An 18,971-nucleotide genomic window follows, 5' to 3' on the forward strand; every position below is an offset into this window, starting at 1 on the left:
AAAAATCAAGCCTGGTGCCAATCACCTCCAACAGTTCCTAGGAGCTGTCCTAAACACTCAAGAGGGGTTGGCCTTTCCATCAGAGGAAAGAATTCAGAATCTACTACTGCAAATTTCTCTAGAGCAGCCCGGTCGCCAGATAAGGGTGTACAAAGCGATGCATTTGCTAGGCATGATGGCGTCATGTACTTACCTGGTCCCCCACACGCTCCTGCGACCCATGCAAGAATGGTTGGGGAAACAGTGGTCTCAAGCAAGTGGTCCGTGGGATGATCTAGTGGTAGTTTCGGTACAAAGTCTTCGCTGGTGGACAAGAGAGAATCTTACAAAGGGGAAATCCTTCTACGATCCAGAGATACAGGCCGTCGTCAAAACAGCAGGGTGGGGAGCGCACTACCTTCACCATTCATCTCAGGGTCGCTGGTCTCACACAGTGGCTCAGAACCACATCAATCTGCTAGAACTTCTGGCAGTCATCAGAGCGCTTCAGGCATTCAAACCCCTCCTATCTAACCAGTCGGTGCAGATCCTAACAGATAGCACACCGGCAATGTTTTACTTCAACAAACAAGGGGCACGCATTCGGCAAATCTGTCAAAGCTTGCCCATAGAATTTGGAAATGGGCACTCAAAGATTTACCTGTCGCCCCACCATGTTCCAGGGGATCTCAACTTGCTAGCAGATGCTTTGAGCAGGGAGCCCCTTCCAGAAGAACACGAGTGGATACTACACGAAGAAGTCGTAGGAGACCTCCTCTCAGTGGGGTTTCCCCCACTATAGACCTATTTGCCACAATCGAAAACAGACAATGCCCAGACTTCGCATCCAGGTTCCCCCAGACCAGCTCCAAGGGGAACACCCTATGGATGAATTGGTCAGGGATGTTTGCTTAGTTTTCCACCAACCCCTCTGATGAGTAAGGTGGCCAACACTATCCACAGGAACAATGACGCTCATCCTAGTTGCTCCTATGTGGGCGAGACAACCGTGGTATCCACACCTATGCAAATTGGCAGTGTGCGACTCCCCCCCCCCTCCCCCCCCAAACAAACTCCCGTGCTGGTACAAGCTTCTCTTCCAACACGAGAGACTAACAGTGCGTCCTCAACCCAACTCAATGAACTTGGCAACATGGCTCCTGAAGTCAGAGTTCAGAAATCTCAATCTACCCCAGAGATGTATGGATATCTTGAAAGAGCCAAGAAAACATAAAACAAGGCACTGTTACTATGACAAATGGAAAAGATTTGTTATTTGGTGCCAGAATAAGCAAATCAACCCAATTGATTGTACTCCTTCTAATGTCGTCATCTATATACTCCACCTATTGGATGCAGGGTTAGTGCTTAACTCACTTAAAGTACACCTGGCAGCTTTATCAGCCTACACCATTTCCCATAACAAGGTGTCATGGTGGAAAGTGGCAGTTGTCGAAGCATTTATGGAAGGGGTAAAGAGACTCCACCCTCCACCAGGTTGGGACCTTAATGTGGTACTTGCTAAGCTCATGGGACTCCCCCCTTTTGAGCCCATACACAAATCTAGTCTCAAACACTTGACTTATAAAACTGCCTTCTTAGTTGCCATCACATCCATAAGAAGGGTCGGTGAAATTCAAGCTCAGTGCTGGATCCTTTCTTTACTGTTCATAAGGATAAACTGGTTTTACACACTCACCCTAGGTTCTCACCTAAGTTCATTTCCAAATTCCATGTTGACTAGTCTATTGAGCTACTGGACTTCTTCCAGGAACCCAAAAGCTCTGCTGAGGTGAAACTCCACACACTAGATGTGAAGAGGGCGGTCCTCTACTATGTAGTCAAAGCCAAGCTGTTAAGGAGGACAGATCAACTGTTCGTCTCCATAGCTCCTGGCAGAGAGGGAGATTGTGTCTCTAAGAATTCGATCTCTAGGTGGATAGTTGGATGTATCCAACTGTCCTATTCCCTTTCAGATAAAACTCTGCCTTTTACGCCGAGGGCCCACTCTACAAGAGGTACTGGAGCCACTCTGGCTTTCATTGCAAATGTACCCTTGATACCATTTGCAAAGCAGCTACATGGAGCTTTATTCACACCTTTTACTCAGCACTACTGCATTGACAATCATTCCAAGATAGATATTCAAGTGGGACAAGCGGTTCTAAGACATTTATTCGCTCATGACCCTTCTCACATCCCACCTCCTCATAACACTGCTCACTAATCTATTCACAGCATGTGATCTAAGCAGATTCCACAAGCCTCAGAAGGGATACATCACTCACCATCGTATTTCTGATGCTTGCATCTGCTTAGATTCACATGCGCCCACCCTTCCGCCCCTCTGAGAGAAGGCACATGGATGCTGGTAGTCTAGTCTTATCTATCTTATCTGCTTGGATACTCTGTAGTCCTGCTACTCCTCATGCTACCTCATGTCAGGAAAAAATACAATCTGAGGGTCCTACACGCGTGAGGTGATCATGGGTACAGTGGACGTCACACTAGGGATAGTATTCCTGGCACGCCCTAGTTCGCCCCTTTTCAAGTTTCGAAAAACAAACGGTAATACTCTGCAGCCTCCCCTAGATGTCGGCCTATGCACAGCATGTGAATCTAAGCAGATACAAGCATCAGAAATACGATTAGGGTGAGTAATGAATTATATATATTTTCTAAAAGCAAGGCGGTGAAGCCTTCATTCTGTGGAGCTCCACTCCCATCAATCTCGGATGTCGCCAAAATGCGGCTCCAATAGCCAAAAACATCCAGAGGTTGAGAAAACACCAAAAACTTGCCAACGGAGTCGTGGAAGGTAAAAAAAGAGCTTTTATTGAATCCTAGCAGTTTTAAAAAAGGCTTCCCGAGTCTGACTGAGGCTATTCGCCACACTCCTGCAGTTTGTTCACAATAATTCCTCCCTGTAGTGGGAGCCCAATTTAACACACAAACCTAATTAACAAACAGCGGGAGGTGACTCAAGCTGGATTACTACTATTACAGTTGGCCATTTTGGAAAGGGCTCGTAAAACTTGTGTTTCCATACTGTTTACTCAAAGGTAATGAATTCAGCCTTCACGCTTATAAATACATGTGTTCGATATATATGCTGAACGATATGTAGAGCTCCCCCCGACAATTATGGAAAAGTTCCCAAGTTGTTTGTGTATTGTTATCCACAATGGGTTCTAATAAATATTAGAAAACAGTGCTATTGATGATCCGCATTGTTTAAGCTGTTATTTAAAGTGGCAATTCATAGTGCACAATGGAGCAACATAGTCGTATGGCTGAATACATGTATACCCATCAGGAGATGAGTTACTAATACCTTATAAGATAATAATAGTCTTGTATAATAAAAGACCCATAGCCCGTGATCGGATATTAATACTGTCTGTACAGAAGGCCATAAAAATACTTATTTGATGCCATTGGAACAAGAATTGGTATCCTCACAAAGCTTAATACATGTGTGCCCATCAATAAATAAAAATGCATGTGCATGATACAACAATGATAAGCTTATGCTTGATATCTGTAACACATGGTTAAGTGCTATTGTAGTCTGTACCAAGGATCGGAACCAGTATGGCTATTGGATACAAATAAATCAAATGGCACGATCTACAAGACTAGGACTTATTGCACACACGATGATAGTCCTATCTTCATCCCTTGATATTATGGTCGACAGTGTATAATCTATTCAGCCCCATATCACAAGTAATTGTAGTGATGTGTCACCAGATAAAAAGAAGAAAAGGTGTAAAAATAGCCAAGAAACCCTCTGAATGAGAACGAGAAAAAGGAGATGGTAGAACAAGAATAGAAAATATCGATCAAAATAACTGAATTACACAGAACATTTCTGGAAGAAACAAGAAAAAGTTATCACAAACTCAAAATAAAGAGTATAAAGGTGCCTAAACTCCTAGAAAGGTATACAATTCCTCATCTATATTATGCCCTGTCGGGTATTTACTTTCAAAGGCGATGATATATTTTGTTTGTTCTTGTCTCAGTAGTTTTTCACTGTCTCCCCTTGGGCTAATTACAATTTTATAGATACCAAAGAATGAAAGTCTTTGGATCGCCATCGTGAAACTCAAAATGTTTGGCCATGGGATATGTCTGGTCCTTGTTGATGATAGCTCTGATGTGTTGTAGAATATGCACTTTCAGTTTGCATTTGGTGCTGCCTCCATACCACTTGAGGCATGGGCATGTCAGGACATAAACAACTAATTCAGATTCACAAGATTTTACCCTTAATTTCCATAAGTGTCTTGAGGATTGGATGAGTATAGCTGTTAAAATTAAAAGCATCTTTACAGACTTTGCATTTACTGCACTTAAAAAAAATAATCTCGTCCCCCTGTGAGCCAGTTGCTACCCTTTTATAGATGTTATCTGAGACCATATAACTTTGTACTACTAGGTCCTTGATGGACATCCTTTTACGGAAGGTTATATCGGGGCGTTCATGCAATACGTTGCCTAGATCTTTATCCACCGTCAAAACTTTCCAGTGTTTGTTAATGATATTCCGTATGATCGGTGAATGACATCTAAAAGTTAGAATTAGTCTAGTAGTACTCTCTTCTGTTATGCCCTTGATCAGATTTAGATATCAGCCGGTCCTGTCTAGTCATGTCCTGGACTTAAGATAAGATCTTTCGATTACTTTATTTATTTTTTTTTGGGTACCTTTTTGTTGTAAAAGTTTTGGGCTGTGATTTGGCTCGCTGTGTCGAAGTCTTTAATATTGCTGCAATTTTGTCTTATGCAAATAAATTTGCCATATGGAATGCTCCACAGAAGACATTTTAGGGTTTGCACTGTTTGCATGCAAAGTAACATTAGCGCCTGTAATTTTCCTATGAGGCTCGCACCCAATTTTTTTTTTTTTTGCTCCACAATTTTTACTTTTACATCAAGAAATACGATGTCCTGTACGCTGTGTTGTTCAGTGAATTGTACATTCAAATTGTTAAGGAATTTAACATATTCTTGACAAGATTGTGCTGTGCCATTCCAAATGATAGATATAGCGGAGCCATAATATTTTGTCAGTGAAATTTCATTTGTTTCCGCCCACACCACTGATTTTTTTTAAAATTTTTTTTTTTATTTTTTTTATCCCCAGTTGCCCATCAGAAGGTTTGCATACGAAGGTGCAAACGTGGTACCCATGGCTTTGCCCAGGATTTGATTAAATAACTCATCGTTAAAAAGAAGTTTTCTAGACTCTCACCATTTCAAGGATCATGGTAGAATGTTCAAAATAATGAGTTTTCAAAATGGTTTCACAAGGCCTTATGCCATCCTCATGTTGAATTGATGTGTACAGGGACACCACATTCATGGTGGCCAATAAATATGTTGGTTCCCATGGCAATTTGTCGATTTTTACATAGTCTGGGGTGTCTCTGATATTAGTGTAGCGCGGAGACGAAGGTGCAGAGAACTTCATCCACAAATGTGGACATGTAGGAGTGAGCCGCATAGTGTCACTATAGGTCTCCCTGGAGGTCTAGTGCGATTCTTATGGACTTTGGAGAATAGTCAGGGTGACTGTTTTGTGAATAGAAATTTCACCATTTCTTCTAAGATTCCTGCATTTTGCCATTTATAGCCTGATTCATGGAATTATTTGTGTGAAAAACGCAGATTTGCACGCCTTTCTGACCGAAAATCCCCATACTTCAAACAAGGATTTTCGGGCAGAAAGGTGCGCAAATCTGCACTTTTCACGCAAGTAATTCCATGAATCAGGCTGTTAGAAAGTCTCATTTTGTTTTACATTTGTAGAATGGGACTTTTAAAGTCTTTCATAGCATTTGACGTCATTGAGCTGCCTATAAGCTTCTTTAACATAGTGCTGCTTATTCATTAGGACAATATTGCAACCTTTATCCGCTGGTCTAACTATATATTTGTCCATTGTGCATATGTCAGATAAAGCCCTTTGTTGTTTCCAAGAAAGATAACTTTTGATATATTTTTGATGTCTTTCTTTCTTGTTTGAGGTCATCAATGACAACATTGGAAAACGCTTCAATGTGGACGTTCTGGGCACTCAAAGGGTTGAACTTGGATTTGCATTTTAATTTGCTTTTAGATGGCCAATCAGTACAAATACCAAGTGTCTCTAGACCTGGGGTCTCTGAATTGGTGGGTACATCTTCCAGGATCTCATTACTTTCTTGTTGTAAAGTGACTAAGGTGGTAAGTGTCCATACCAGCTATATCGGTCTGACCTTCCAGCGTTGCTTTAGGTTTCTTTTTGTATTAGTTGTGAAAATCCTTTTTAAATGGTGAGCGGTTATTTCCTGTTCTTTTTTTTTTTTACCATATCGCTTTGTACATGTCCAATACAAATGTCATCCCCCCCCAGTTCAACAAATTTACTAATGGACAAAGTCCCCATCTGGTGTGTTATTGTGTTATGCACACGGTTTCTTTGTATTTTCCTCATGATATTGCAAGAAACCCTGTAGGGTAGGAATTACAGAGACTGCAATCCCAGACTGTTATCACAGCATTTCTAATGCTTAATGTTTTTTTCTGTTCCACATTTTTTCTTTTTTCTCCAGTTGCCACAAACCTTAATAATGGGATTAGCTAGAGTCTGGCCTTGCTGCTCCGTGGGTGTTCTTTTGCAGGAACAGGGGTTTGGAGGGCAGAGTGTATACGTTGCTTTTGAGGATCAGTTGAAAAGAGGATGGGCTCAGGACGCTACCTCCTCAAAATTGTATCTGGCTAGTGCTTGAATTCCTCATTGACTGCAAAATGTGAAACTTGAATGTATGTGGTTGGCAGGGTCCCTGCGAGATGGCAAGCAGTCCCTTGTGTCCAAAAATTCCACAGCCCCATGGAGTTTAAAGCTTAATTCCTTGTCCATATTAAACAATCAGTCATTTTATGTATATCTTGATTAACCTGTTTTAGTTCTTACCCTCCCTCAATATAGTTCCAGCAGCAGACTGGTCTTTGGTGGTACATTCCTCGACTGCAGCATTTTTTGAGGGGGTACACTTTCTTCTCAAGTGGGTGTTTTCTTTGACCTTCCCCACCCTAACTGCCTCACCTATGCATAGTTGTAGACTCATTGCCTCAGTAGCACTGCTTAGCCAATGTAGCGCCTTGTTTCTGAACTCTCCTTTCCCTTCTAGAGCTGAACACCAAGCTCATCGGCTTTGACCAGTTCCTGCCCATGTTGCAGACTGTCGCCAAGAACAAAGACCAGGGTACTTTTGATGACTTTGTGGAGGGTCTGCGGGTCTTTGATAAGGAGGGGAACGGCACAGTGATGGGTGCTGAGTTGCGGCATGTGCTGGTGACGCTGGGTAAGTATAGCTGTGAAGGAGAATGGGATGATGGGGTTGGTTGTGGGTGTTGTGCAGAGTTGAAACGAGATCAGGCTTCACCGTGTGCTTGCATGTTCCTAGTCTGACTTTGTTATTGCGATTTGAAATTGATGGTAGGTTGGGAAGGGGTTCAAAGATGACAGTGGGTGGCAGCATGGGTAGGATTTCAACCCTGGCTATGACCATTCATTTGACTATTTGCTTCTGGGTTTGTGTCCTTTCACTTGGTTGCTCACATTTTCAGGTTATACAAGGGCAATACTATTACAAATGGGTGGGTGATTGGGGATGTGGGAAGGAACATAGAGCCTGTAAGTATTTGGCTTCTTACCTTCCCAAACTGCCCATTGCCATACTAACCCCTATGAGCGTTCTACCATCCTGGGGATCGCTCGCTCTGTCACTCTGTGGCATCAGACTGGGTTTTTTATGGGGCTAGCATTGTTTTTTTCTAATCCATGCTCTGAAAAGTAATGACTGAATTACAGCTGTAAATCGGCTCCAGGTTTCATTAAAAAATCTTGCCCAAGCGTGCCTTCAGCCAAGTTTTATTGATGAGCCAATGGGTCCTTGCACTGAATTTGTGTACAAAAACAAAACCAGCATTGGGAAAAACAGTTCTGGCTCTTCTTATAGGTGTTATTTGCCAGGCACTGCACCATAAGCCCAGTTACTTGCACCTTTTTGCGACTGGTGGTCATCTTGCAAATGCCCGTTGCATGCCTACACATGACTGTTGTGAAAGAGCAGATCACTGCTTCAGTCTTCACTGTCTGCCTTCTTGCATAGCCTGTGACTTTGTGTCCTTTTCTGTGTGTGATGGGCTGCTTAAGAAAAGCCACTGTTGGAAGTTGAATGGCAAGTTTACCAGAGGGCACTGAATGGGTATGAAGTGTACACTGGCCTGATCCCTTAAGACCATAATTGGAGCACATCTGGTTGTCAGTGATGCTGGATGGAGGTAGAACTAGTGCTGTCCATTGGCTTTCAGCTGTCCCTCTTTGGTGCAGGTGAGAAAATGACTGAGGAGGAAGTGGAGACTCTCCTGTCTGGGCACGAAGATGCAAATGGCTGTGTTAATTATGAAGGTGAGTTTGATCTTGGCTTCATTCTTTGTACACAGTCTTAATATGGGCTGGAACAAAGGTGGTGAGGGGGGGCGGTCTTGGTCAGGGGTTCATTCTCAGCAGTGCCTGGGAACCAATGCACTTTAGTTAATGTGGTGGAATTCCAGGCCCTTACACCAATAAACCAAACTAGATCCATTTAACCATCTTGCAGTTCCGGAGAGGGGCCATAAAGCTATGCGTACTCAAGTAGTCTCTGGTACAGGTCACGGAGGTCTGCTCTGGTCCGTTTGATTAGTCTGATGGGTGCGCAGTCGGTCTGCATGTGTATGTGTGCCTTTTTATATTAAGCAGATTCCATTGGTAGAATGGTAACTTACCTGTGTGTCTCCATGTCACGGCTAATGGAGCAGATCTGAACCATGTTTCCTATGCTGATTGCAGTTGGAAAATAAAACTTCTGCTACGGGTGTGGGGGTCGATCTGATTTCCCTCCCCTCATCGGTGCCGGCAGCTCAGTGAAGGTTATGTAAGAAGAATTTCTGATGCTTGTTAATCTGCTTAGAATCACATGCTGTGCATATAGTCTGACATCAAACGGCGAAGTATTGCATCTTGTCTTTTGAGAATCGAAAGGACGTCAAAATGGGCGTGCCTGTAACACTATCCCCAATGTGACGTGTAGTGTACCCAAAATCCTTGACGCATCGAGGTCACTCGGATAGTTTTTTTCCGCCCAGTATACTGGTCGCCTTATGCGGAGCTCTTCAAGAGACATTGCAATATCGTTATATTTATCGGCCTTTGGTTGGATTTATATTCTCTTAACCGTCCCTTCCCTCAGCGACTGTTTCCTGAACTCCGCCGAAGCCTGCTACTATAGACCTTCGACCTCGGTTAATCCGCTATGCGCTGCTGACCACGTGGCCGGGCCTTCTGGCCGGTCTACACATTAGGGAGAGTGGGGTCGGGGTGGAAATTGCATTTTTTAAGAATGCCTTTCCTCTTTGTTCCCTTGGCCTTATCGTTACTGTAATATTCCTGCGCTATGGACACGGCTCAATTTAGATTTTGTCCTTCCTGCAAGGCAAAGTTTCAGTGGAAAGACAAACACCTTAAGTGTAATAGGTGTCTTCCCCTTAACCACAATGAGGTGTCCTGTGCGGCTTGTAAGCTCCTGTGTCCCAAGACCCTAAAGGAGCGGTGTGTTAAGCGGTGGGCAGCCTACGGAATGTCGCAGGCTGAGAGTTCTTTTACAGCTCCGAGTGTGACGAGGGTCTTGGTGACTATCGGGGCTCCAATTCGGAGGCCATTGACCTCACAGCGAAGCACTTTCTCTCTGTGCCGTCCGGCCCCGCCAGCCATGATGTAATGGGGACTGTACATCCCGGTGACAAGGATGCACATTCTTCCCTAAGTAGAACAACCCACGGTCTGTCTTCGACGAAACAGTTGGGTCCACAGCGCCAATGGGCACACCGGATATTTCGGCAATGGCTGCCGATTCTCCTGATCGGCAGCCCTTACTGCAACCGCAGGAGCGGCATATGTCCGGGCAGTCAAAATTAAAGGGCACTACCACTAATATTCAAGTGACTGTCGAGACGCATCAGAAGACGCTGATGCCGCACAAGGCCTTAATTCTGCCGAAAAACACCTGCGCAACCGCGGGCCCCGTCCAAACACTGTCCTGTGATGCCAAGTATTACCAAAAGCATTGCTAAGATTGTTTCGGCGGCAAACTCAATGTTCAAGGGACTCGTCCAAACCTACGGATAAACGGGACTCGTCAACCTAAAGAGGGGCATGAAGACTCGTCCGAGGATGCGCCACAATCACCAGAACCTCAAAAGGACTTTTCAGGGAGCCCTATCTTTTTCGTCTGTTACGAGGTAAATCTCGACGTTCTGCGGTAGAGGATGCGCTAGAAGAGCCTTTTCCACCCCTAGACTCTGGTTCCTCAATATGGCCCAGGGAGAAGTTTGAGAGATGTCGGAATAGGTTAGAAAGATTTGGGAACTTCTCAGAAAAGTTAACACCTAAAAGGCCTCGGGAGGAGGGCCTTTTACTCCTGTAGCAAAATTTCAAGACCTTTTTGATTCCTATCAGGAGGAAGAGTATTAGGACCTCACTGGAGATGAGATCCCTGTAGACAAATTCATCCAGGATGAATACCCTTTTGGGGATCCTGTGGGGGATCCTATTGACCCTACAGAGGGGGGTGTTAAGTCGACCAGGACCAGCCATTCAAGCTTCAGCCTTGGGCATCACCTACTCCAGCACCAGAACCTGACACCCTGTGGCTGGATTTCACCCACCCCGTGCCCCTCACCACTCCTACTAGACAAGCCTCCCCAATTGACGACCAGATGGCATTTAACGCCATTTTAAGGAGGGCAGCAGAACAGTTCCAGATTGCTTCTCGTGAAGCTGTATGATTTGTCGGACAGTTTGGGGAAAAAAAGCCACCTGCCAGCCAGGCTATTCCATTGTTGAATTCAATAAAAAAGCTCTTGGCTCCTTCATTTTTACCCGCCCTAACAAGGGTTTTCAATCCTAGAGTTGAAACTGTTTCGGCCTTCCCCTTCTGAATCACTCTACATCAGGGGACATGCTACTCCAGATTCCCTGGTGGTAACTACAATCGGGAAGTGGGCAGGGGCTCCCCTGTCCACAGGGGAAGCACCCCTGGATAAGGAGTGCAAAAGGTTATATGCACTGGGGAAGAGTCCCAACGGCCGCAGCATTTTCCACTCTCACTCATCGCTAACACCACTTTGTTGGCTAGCTATTCAGTCACGCAATGGAAAATGCTACAAGAAAGTCCCTGAACCCTTGCAGGCTCGCCTGCTTTCCATTGTGACTGAGGGCAAAAAGGTTAATCACAGTATTCTCAAGAATCGTTTGGATAGAAACAGCTGGCAGGACATTGGCACAAAGAGGCACGCTTGGTTAGGGAACTCTGGTTTCAAACTAGAAACCCAAGCCTCATTGATTAATAAGCCGGTGGAAGAGATCAACTTATTTGGCAAAGCCGTTGACGAGGCGCTTGAAACGGCCAAAAAGGAGCACAACACCCTCAAGACCCTGGATCAAATATCCCAGAGGTCTTCCCTCTCCTCCCCCCCCCCCCCCCCCCCCCCCTCGGGAACGGTTCACGACTTTGCTTTTGTGGCCAATCACGCTTCAAGGGGGCACTCTCTCTCCAGGGCTGTCCTCACCCAGAACATTTGGAAATGGGCTTTCAAACACATATTCTGTTGTCGCAACATGTTCCAGGGGAACTCAATCTTCTGGCAGACGTACTCTGAGATTTCCCACTACCCATGGAATACGAATGATTACACAAAGTCATCGTCTCCAACGTTTTCGCAGAATGGGGCTTCCCAGAGATCGACCTGTTCGCAACTCTGGAGGATGATCAATGCCAAGATTACGCCTCCCAGGTACATACCACACCCCCCTCCCCCCGAACCGTTCCAAGAGGAACAGACTCGGGATCAAATGGTCAGGAGAAATTTGTTTATGCTTCCCGCCCCGACTCCCCTACTCAACAAGATCGTGCACAAGATGGGAAAGGAAGAGACATTGTTTAACATAAGACATTACATTGCCCACTTTGCCACATCCATTGCCTCCGGAACCAATCACCATGATATTGGTGGGCCCCCATGTGGGCCCGCCAACCCTGGTTCGCTCAGCTGATGGAGATGTCTTCCCCCAGTGAAACTACCTTGCCCATACAACATGTTATCTCAGGACCTTTCACCCGTGCCCGCAAACTTTGAACTTGGCGGCCTGGCTCCTGAGGTCAAAGTTCGGGCACCTCCAACTCTCCCTCAGATGCATGGACATGCTTAGAGAGACATACTTAGGTTTCCTTGCTTCTCTAACACCCGATATTGCTACTCCAGTAAGTGAAAGCGCTTTGTCATCTGGTGCAATTCCAAGAGCATCAACCCTCAACTGCTCGCCTACCAACTTTGTATTGTACCTGACTCATTTACTAGACTCGAGCCTGGTTTTTAACTCACTAGCTGCTCTTTCAGCATACACTACATCACAACAGAAGGTGTCGTGGTGGAAGATACCAGTGATTAAGGCTTTCATGGAGGGAGTGACGAGGATTCAACCCCCCCCCCATTTCTAACCCGGCTCCTGGATGGGATCTAAATGTGGTATTGACTAGACTTATGCAGTCTCCTTTCAAGCTCATGCATAAAGCAAGTCTGAAGGATTTGCCTACAAGACCGCCTTCTTAATAGCTATCACTTCTATAAGAAGTCGGTGAACTACAGGCTCTCTGTTCTTGACCCCTTTGTTACAGTTCAGAGATAAGGTGGTCCCTGGCACTCATCCTAGGTTTACGCCAAGTTCCATGTGAACCAATCCATATAATTACCAACATTCTTCCAGAACCCCTCCAACATGGTGGAAAGAAGCCTGCACACACTAGATGTACGCAGGGCAGTCATGTTTTACCTGGAAAGAACTCGACCACTAAGAAAGACAAAACAGCTTTTCGTTTCAGTGGCAGCAGGAAGAGAGGGGGATCCTGTCTCAAAATCTTCTATCTCCAGGTGGATTGTCAAATGCATCACTCTGCTCTGCCCTTCTAGCCTAGAGCACACACACACACACACACACACTACTCGAGGCACAGGGGCTTCCATAGCAAATGTTACTCTAGAGGCCATTTGCAAAGTGGCAACCTGGAGTTCTGTACACACCTTTTACAAAACTCTATTGCCGACACACTCACTCTAGGTCTGATTCTCAGGTGGAACAAGCAGTACAAAATTTTACTACAGTTCCTTCTCACAACCCACCTCCAACTCTGGGTACTGCTCAGTAGTCTATGCACAGCATGTGATTCGAAGCAGATTAGCAAGCATCAGAAGATGCTTGCAGAAGCACCATAAGCATTTCTGATGATTGTATCTGCTTAGATTCACATGCGCCCACCCTTCCTCCCCGCTCGGATGGAAGGAACAAAGGAACATAGATGTCTACTGCTTTCTCTTTTCTGTACTCTTGGTAGGCATAAGGCTCCCTCGTAGCAGAAAAAAATAAATATGCATTTGGAGGGACCTCGACACGTGAGATTTTGGGTACACTACACGTCACGTTGGGGATAGTTGTTACAGGGACGCCCTTGTCAACATCCCCTTTCGATTTGCGAAAGACAAGATGCAATACTCTGTGGTTACCACTGGATGTCTTACTATATGCACAACATGTGAATCGAGCAGATATAATCATCAAATGCTTTTATGGTAAGTAATGCATGGCGTGCCCTATTAGGAGTGCACTGCGAACCCCACTAAAGGGCACATGTGGAAAATGATGCCCGGTGGCATCTATACATATTGGAGAAGTGTTTGGAGTGATGGGTGATTTGTGTATTTTCACTTGTACATGCATTTCTTAATTGAGGCAATGGATGTGGTAAAGTGGACAATGTAATGTCTTGTGTTTAACCATGTCTCTTCCTTTCCCACAGCATTTATCACACATCATGTCTGCTTGATGGGCTCCGGGGTATGAATCACTCTGCCTTCTTAATTGCTCAGTTTACGCTCTTCCCTTCTCGCTGTTCATTCCTTTTAGCATGTCTCTGCATGGAGCTGACCTGCAGGAAATCTTCTAGCAATGTAGCGACGACCCATCAATGCTACATAAGTTGGTGTTCAGCAAATGCATATGTAGATCTACCAGGCAGAATCAGTGATTACCTGAGCTGTTTGCTACTCTAACTTTAGGGGTGGGGTTTGCTGTGAGTGAATGGTAGTCAACATTGAGTGATGGGACTTCACGTTTTTGTGCATACTGCAGTTGGTGATGACACATGGTTTTGGGGTCTGTAAACTGTCCTGTTTGGAGGGGTGCCAATGGCCACTGCCTCTAGGCTGTCCCTGTTTCTCGCCATGGAAAAGAGTGGCTGTTTTTTTACTTGGCCAGAAGGTATAACTTTCTTAACGTAATGAAGCTCATGGAGTCCACCTTCTGCAGTTCTCTTCTGCAATAGTCTTCTGTTTGTCAGTCTCGCCCATAACACAATTCTTTATTGTAACTCTATGCATTGTGCTCCTTCTAAGCATTGTGATCTGCGGTGGTCAACTGGCAAAGTGCTGTTAAACTAAAGCTGTGTTCAGCCAGTACCGCGCATGGCTACTCTGATTTGCCTGCTCTGTCACTTGGCCCATCACTGCCAAAGGCTATGGTAATGCCCAGTGACTTCAACTGTCGGGTCAATGGTGATTATTCTTTGTTTGGAGCGCAACTGCCCATAGCACATGTTTGGGAAGAGCCATGTTCAGTGTGTAGTGGTTTGCTAGTTACATTAGCGTGGTGTGCATTAAGGGCACACTTATGGTCTTGTGGTTTTGGCTTAATGGAAGCATTTTCACTAGCAAATTATTTTACCCATGCAGCCTTTGCTTGATTTTGTTTTTGCCACAGTCCCTGGCTGCTAGTACCCTTAAGAAATTAGCTAATTTCACATACGTTCTTCTCCCTCTCCCAAACACTAGTGCTACTGAACTCTAGTGTGTGCAAAAAAGCAAGCCCCTTTTTCTCATTGCTTGATGGGCACTGCATTTTGTAGGTACATGGTATCTTTTTTCAGTTAGAGTTTGAGTCCTAAAAGAACCTGGTTGTGTAGGTGGCAGGGTGTAAGACCATATGCATGTGAATTGAACACTATCCCATAGCTCGCTCGGAGCTCCCTTCTATAGCTGACTTGACTCTGTTTCTTCGCCCAACTCTTGGACGGGCTGCGCCTTTCCATGCCGTGCCATCTTCTGTGCTGTTAAATGCCCTGCCCTCCCATCCTGCTTGCTATTGAAGACTGGCCTGTCTCTGCGCTCTCCCTGCCAGCCCTGCTGTAGAATATGCAAGAGCCTTCTGCAGACAACTGAGCTGCTATACTGTAGGCTGTTACCCAGTGCTTTCGAAGCAAACCTTCCTTTTTTGCAGTGCTGCGCCTGGAAGGGAACAAGCTCCCATGACAGAGGGAAATGTGTGGTCTTTGATGGGGGAGAGGTTCCCAGAGCTATAGGCACGCTTCTGATCCTAAATGTCTGGGTTGTAGTGCAAAGACACTTGCTAGCTCGCCACTTTTCTGAAATGTTTTGTATGTTTTCTGGTAGTTGTTTCCAATCCAAAAGTGGCTGCAACTGTATGTCTGAGGAAAATTATACCTGCACTTGATCAGAAGAGCTTTAAGTGACTGACAGCAGCCTATCACAGTATTGTAGAGGTATGAACCTTAAGACCCTACAGTCTATTGCTACATGTGGGAGCATGTGGGACACTACATGTAGGGCGGTACTATGCACAAGACACTCTTCATAGATCAACATTACTGCCACACTCCCACTATTTAATGGGAACCAAATTCCTCCTATTCTGAATAAGTGTTGGACCAGGGAGTGCGAAAACAGCACTAGAATTCATACAAAACATATCCCAGTTTATTTGTTCACACAAAAACAGCAAATCACATCAAATGTAGGATATGTAAATATTGAGGCATAGTAAGTATCTGAAAGTGCCAGTGTTTAAAAACCTAGGATGCATTTGACCAAAGTGGTGTAGGTGCAATCACCAGATGGCACACTCCCACCCCATAGATGCATGAAGGGGACCACAGGCCTGTGAGGAATTTGGTTAGTGACATTGTAAATGTGGTAGTAATATTGTTGATCTCTGAGTGTGTTGTGTAGCTGGGAACCCTCGTGTAGTGTAGCTTATAAATGGAGCTTTGTGTCTTGTGCCTGGGGAGAGGCGACGGGCGACCAGACCTGTTTTCTAAAACCGTTGTGCTGGTGATCGCAGTCTACGCGTCTACGGCAGTCTCCTATTCCCTGCAGTCTGCTTTCCATTGCTGTGGTGGGAGGAGTGACCCACACAGCCTTCTTAACCTCATTCAAGCTGCGGAGCTGCTCCCTGAGGTGCTCTGTCTATGGCAGTCCACGGCCGCTCCGCGGTCCGCTTGCCTCAGAGGTGCTAGTCTGTGAAACGGGCAGTGAGGGGCACTGGCTTCGGAGCCAGCGAACCCGGAGCGAGGACAGTGGCCTGGAGTGGCGGAGTCCTTTGAAGCCGACGAGCAGCGCCAGAAAACCGCCCTCCACGAAGGCAAGCACAGCTGAACAAAACCCCAAACCACTTGAAGCTTTGGTGCTGCGGGACTCTAGCAAACACCAAGAAGACTACACTAAAGCCTTAACTAGCTTGGAAGATATTCCTCCAGTTTCAACACAACCGGAACGGCCTAGTCACATGGAGGGGAGTGACCAGCCCGCAATGGCAGCGGTGGAAGCCTTCAAACATGCCCCGCTGGTTTACAACAAGACCTTACCCCGCCCTCCTGTAAACAGTACATCGGGCTCTACTAGCCCTCAAGACCTGCAAGCGGAGGAGCCAGCAATTTATCCTGCTGATTACGCCGTCACCGAGGTGGAAGTTTCTGAGGGTGAAATTGCAGACAAGGCGCACTGTTCCTTCCCCTTGGATCCGCGAGTCTCGCCCATCCGAAATCCTTCTCCTCTCAAACTGAACGCCGCAGGCCGTCTCGCTGCCGACGAGCCGCGAATTGTGGAGAGAGCTGTAAAACATGGGGCGGAGTGGCGGCTCAGTCTCAGACTCTGCCGACCATGCAGCCCCTGCGGAACTCGGGTGAACTGCGAAGCTCAGAGGCTCAGCCCGCTTCAACGTCAGGTTTGGGTAATCCTCAGAACCCGACTTCGCCAGAAAACCTAAAACTGGGTCCTGCTCCTCCAGAAAATCAGGAGACCCAGATAACTAAGGAGCCACCTACATCGGGGGTCCACCAACCAGCTGTGACCCACCCCCCCCTAAAAGTGCCAAGTATGCCTTTGGTAATTACCATCTTGTCAGCCAAATTAGCCGACCTTCAGAACAAAGATGAAACCAAAGTGGAAATTCATCAACCACTCAAAAATGAGGACATACCCAGTCCCCAAAAAAACAGGGCTATTGGCAAGAGCACTGAGGACTGCTCGTACTCTACAATTGAGTACTCTGAAGATGACCTGGATGTATCAGGGGACGCCACAAAACCTCCAACCATCCCCCAAAGATTAATTTACTCTGAGCCACACTCCACGCCGACTGAAACAGTATTCACAAGTCGCCTCAATCCTATGGTAGCAACCAACATTAAGTGCCAGTCACAACAATGTCCAATGTCTTTTCCCAAGTTTACTAAGCAGCAGCCGAGTAAAAAACCACTGATGAAAGACAAAACACCATCACGCCCTTGCACGGCTCAAAAAACACCAACGATGGGATCCATAGTCTATTTCTTTGCAACAAAAAAAATACCTGCAGGAGGAAGACCAAGCCGAGTTATCGGACGCCGAACTCTTGGAAGGAACTCAAGACCTGAACCACGAAAGCGATAAAGACTCTGCGCAAACTTGCGTTCCCGAAAAGATGGCACCTCAAAGTGGAGATGACGGGCCTTGGAACCACCTTGAACGCACCGGAATCCAAACCGACACAAAAGGATACCAAACCCTTCACTGACCAAGCACAAATTAACATCGTCCCTGTCACAAGTAAGACAGTCGAGGATCCTGGGCTAAGAGGTTCTATAATTCCAACGAACAGTCAATGCCGGATCGAACTCACGGGCAAAGACTTAATAAATTCGACCGACCAGGAAGTGAGGAAAAGAGACGCTGCTCCTTGTAGTTCCACCCAAGAGAGCTCTGCAAGTGAGAGGCTCACTAATTTACGCCAACCCTCACCGGAAAGATACGAGTCTAACTCTACACCCGACTTTAGTGCTGCTCCGGGCTCACCCACCAAATCTACAAAAAGAAAAACAGACCTCTTTGCCATCATGTCATCCCTGACTATAGCACTAGCTCCTTTCACCAAGCTGTATGAAGCGCTCAACGACTCAGCAAAAGACCAAGTAACTTTATTGACCCACATGCAAACGCGACTTTCCTTCATCGAAGGCTACATTACAGCAAAGGAAATCAATAAACCTCTACGGGAGAAGTTTCTCTGCAACCTGGATATCCTGCTGTTGGCACAAAGTTTTCGAAGTCCACTCAAACGGATGAGCCAATCATCAAAACCTTCCAATTTACAGGAAACTCGGCAAAAGAAGCCACGATAGCCATTACCACTCGAGCAATAAGCGAGCCATCTGGCCGGAAGGCAGCGACAAAAGCTGAAGTTTCTCCTGTAAGTTCGACTACACTGAAATCAAAAGAAAAAAACAAATCTTTGAACACTAAGACTTTGCGGTCGTCTCCAACTAACCTGAAGAAAATCAACCTGAAAACTGTAATCAAACCTCAACTGAAAAATGGATGTGCAATCTGGTCCTCTGACCAATCCATCCAAAAAGACGGTGCTAAACTGAGTGGGCACTCCAAGGCGACGACGAGCAGGCCCTCAGCCAGACTCAAACTCGATGACGACAGTCTGGCATCTTCATTAAAACAATCCTGCCTACCTTTTGAGCCCAAACCTAATGATCCTACGCTTCTTCCTCAACCAAAGATTT

At 45.8% G+C, this 18,971-nt stretch overlaps 1 protein-coding gene across 2 annotated transcripts in view; it reads left to right on the forward strand.

Moving 5' to 3' along the window:
* The window catches only part of LOC138580140 (myosin light polypeptide 6-like), an 80,050-nt gene that overhangs the window by 52,554 nt on the left and 8,525 nt on the right, over nt 1-18,971 (forward strand). The window contains exons 4-6 of one of the 2 annotated variants that reach the window (XM_069650456.1): nt 7,161-7,334; nt 8,366-8,443; nt 13,926-13,963. In XM_069650456.1, coding sequence (XP_069506557.1) covers nt 7,161-7,334; nt 8,366-8,443; nt 13,926-13,963 — 290 coding nt within the window. The remainder of the gene's footprint in view (nt 1-7,160; nt 7,335-8,365; nt 8,444-13,925; nt 13,964-18,971) is intronic. The other variant, XM_069650457.1, reaches the window with a different exon arrangement.

Source organism: Ambystoma mexicanum, chromosome 3p, assembly GCF_040938575.1.
Source record: "Ambystoma mexicanum isolate Mex_15411 chromosome 3p, UKY_AmexF1_1, whole genome shotgun sequence".
NCBI lineage: Eukaryota > Metazoa > Chordata > Amphibia > Caudata > Ambystomatidae > Ambystoma > Ambystoma mexicanum.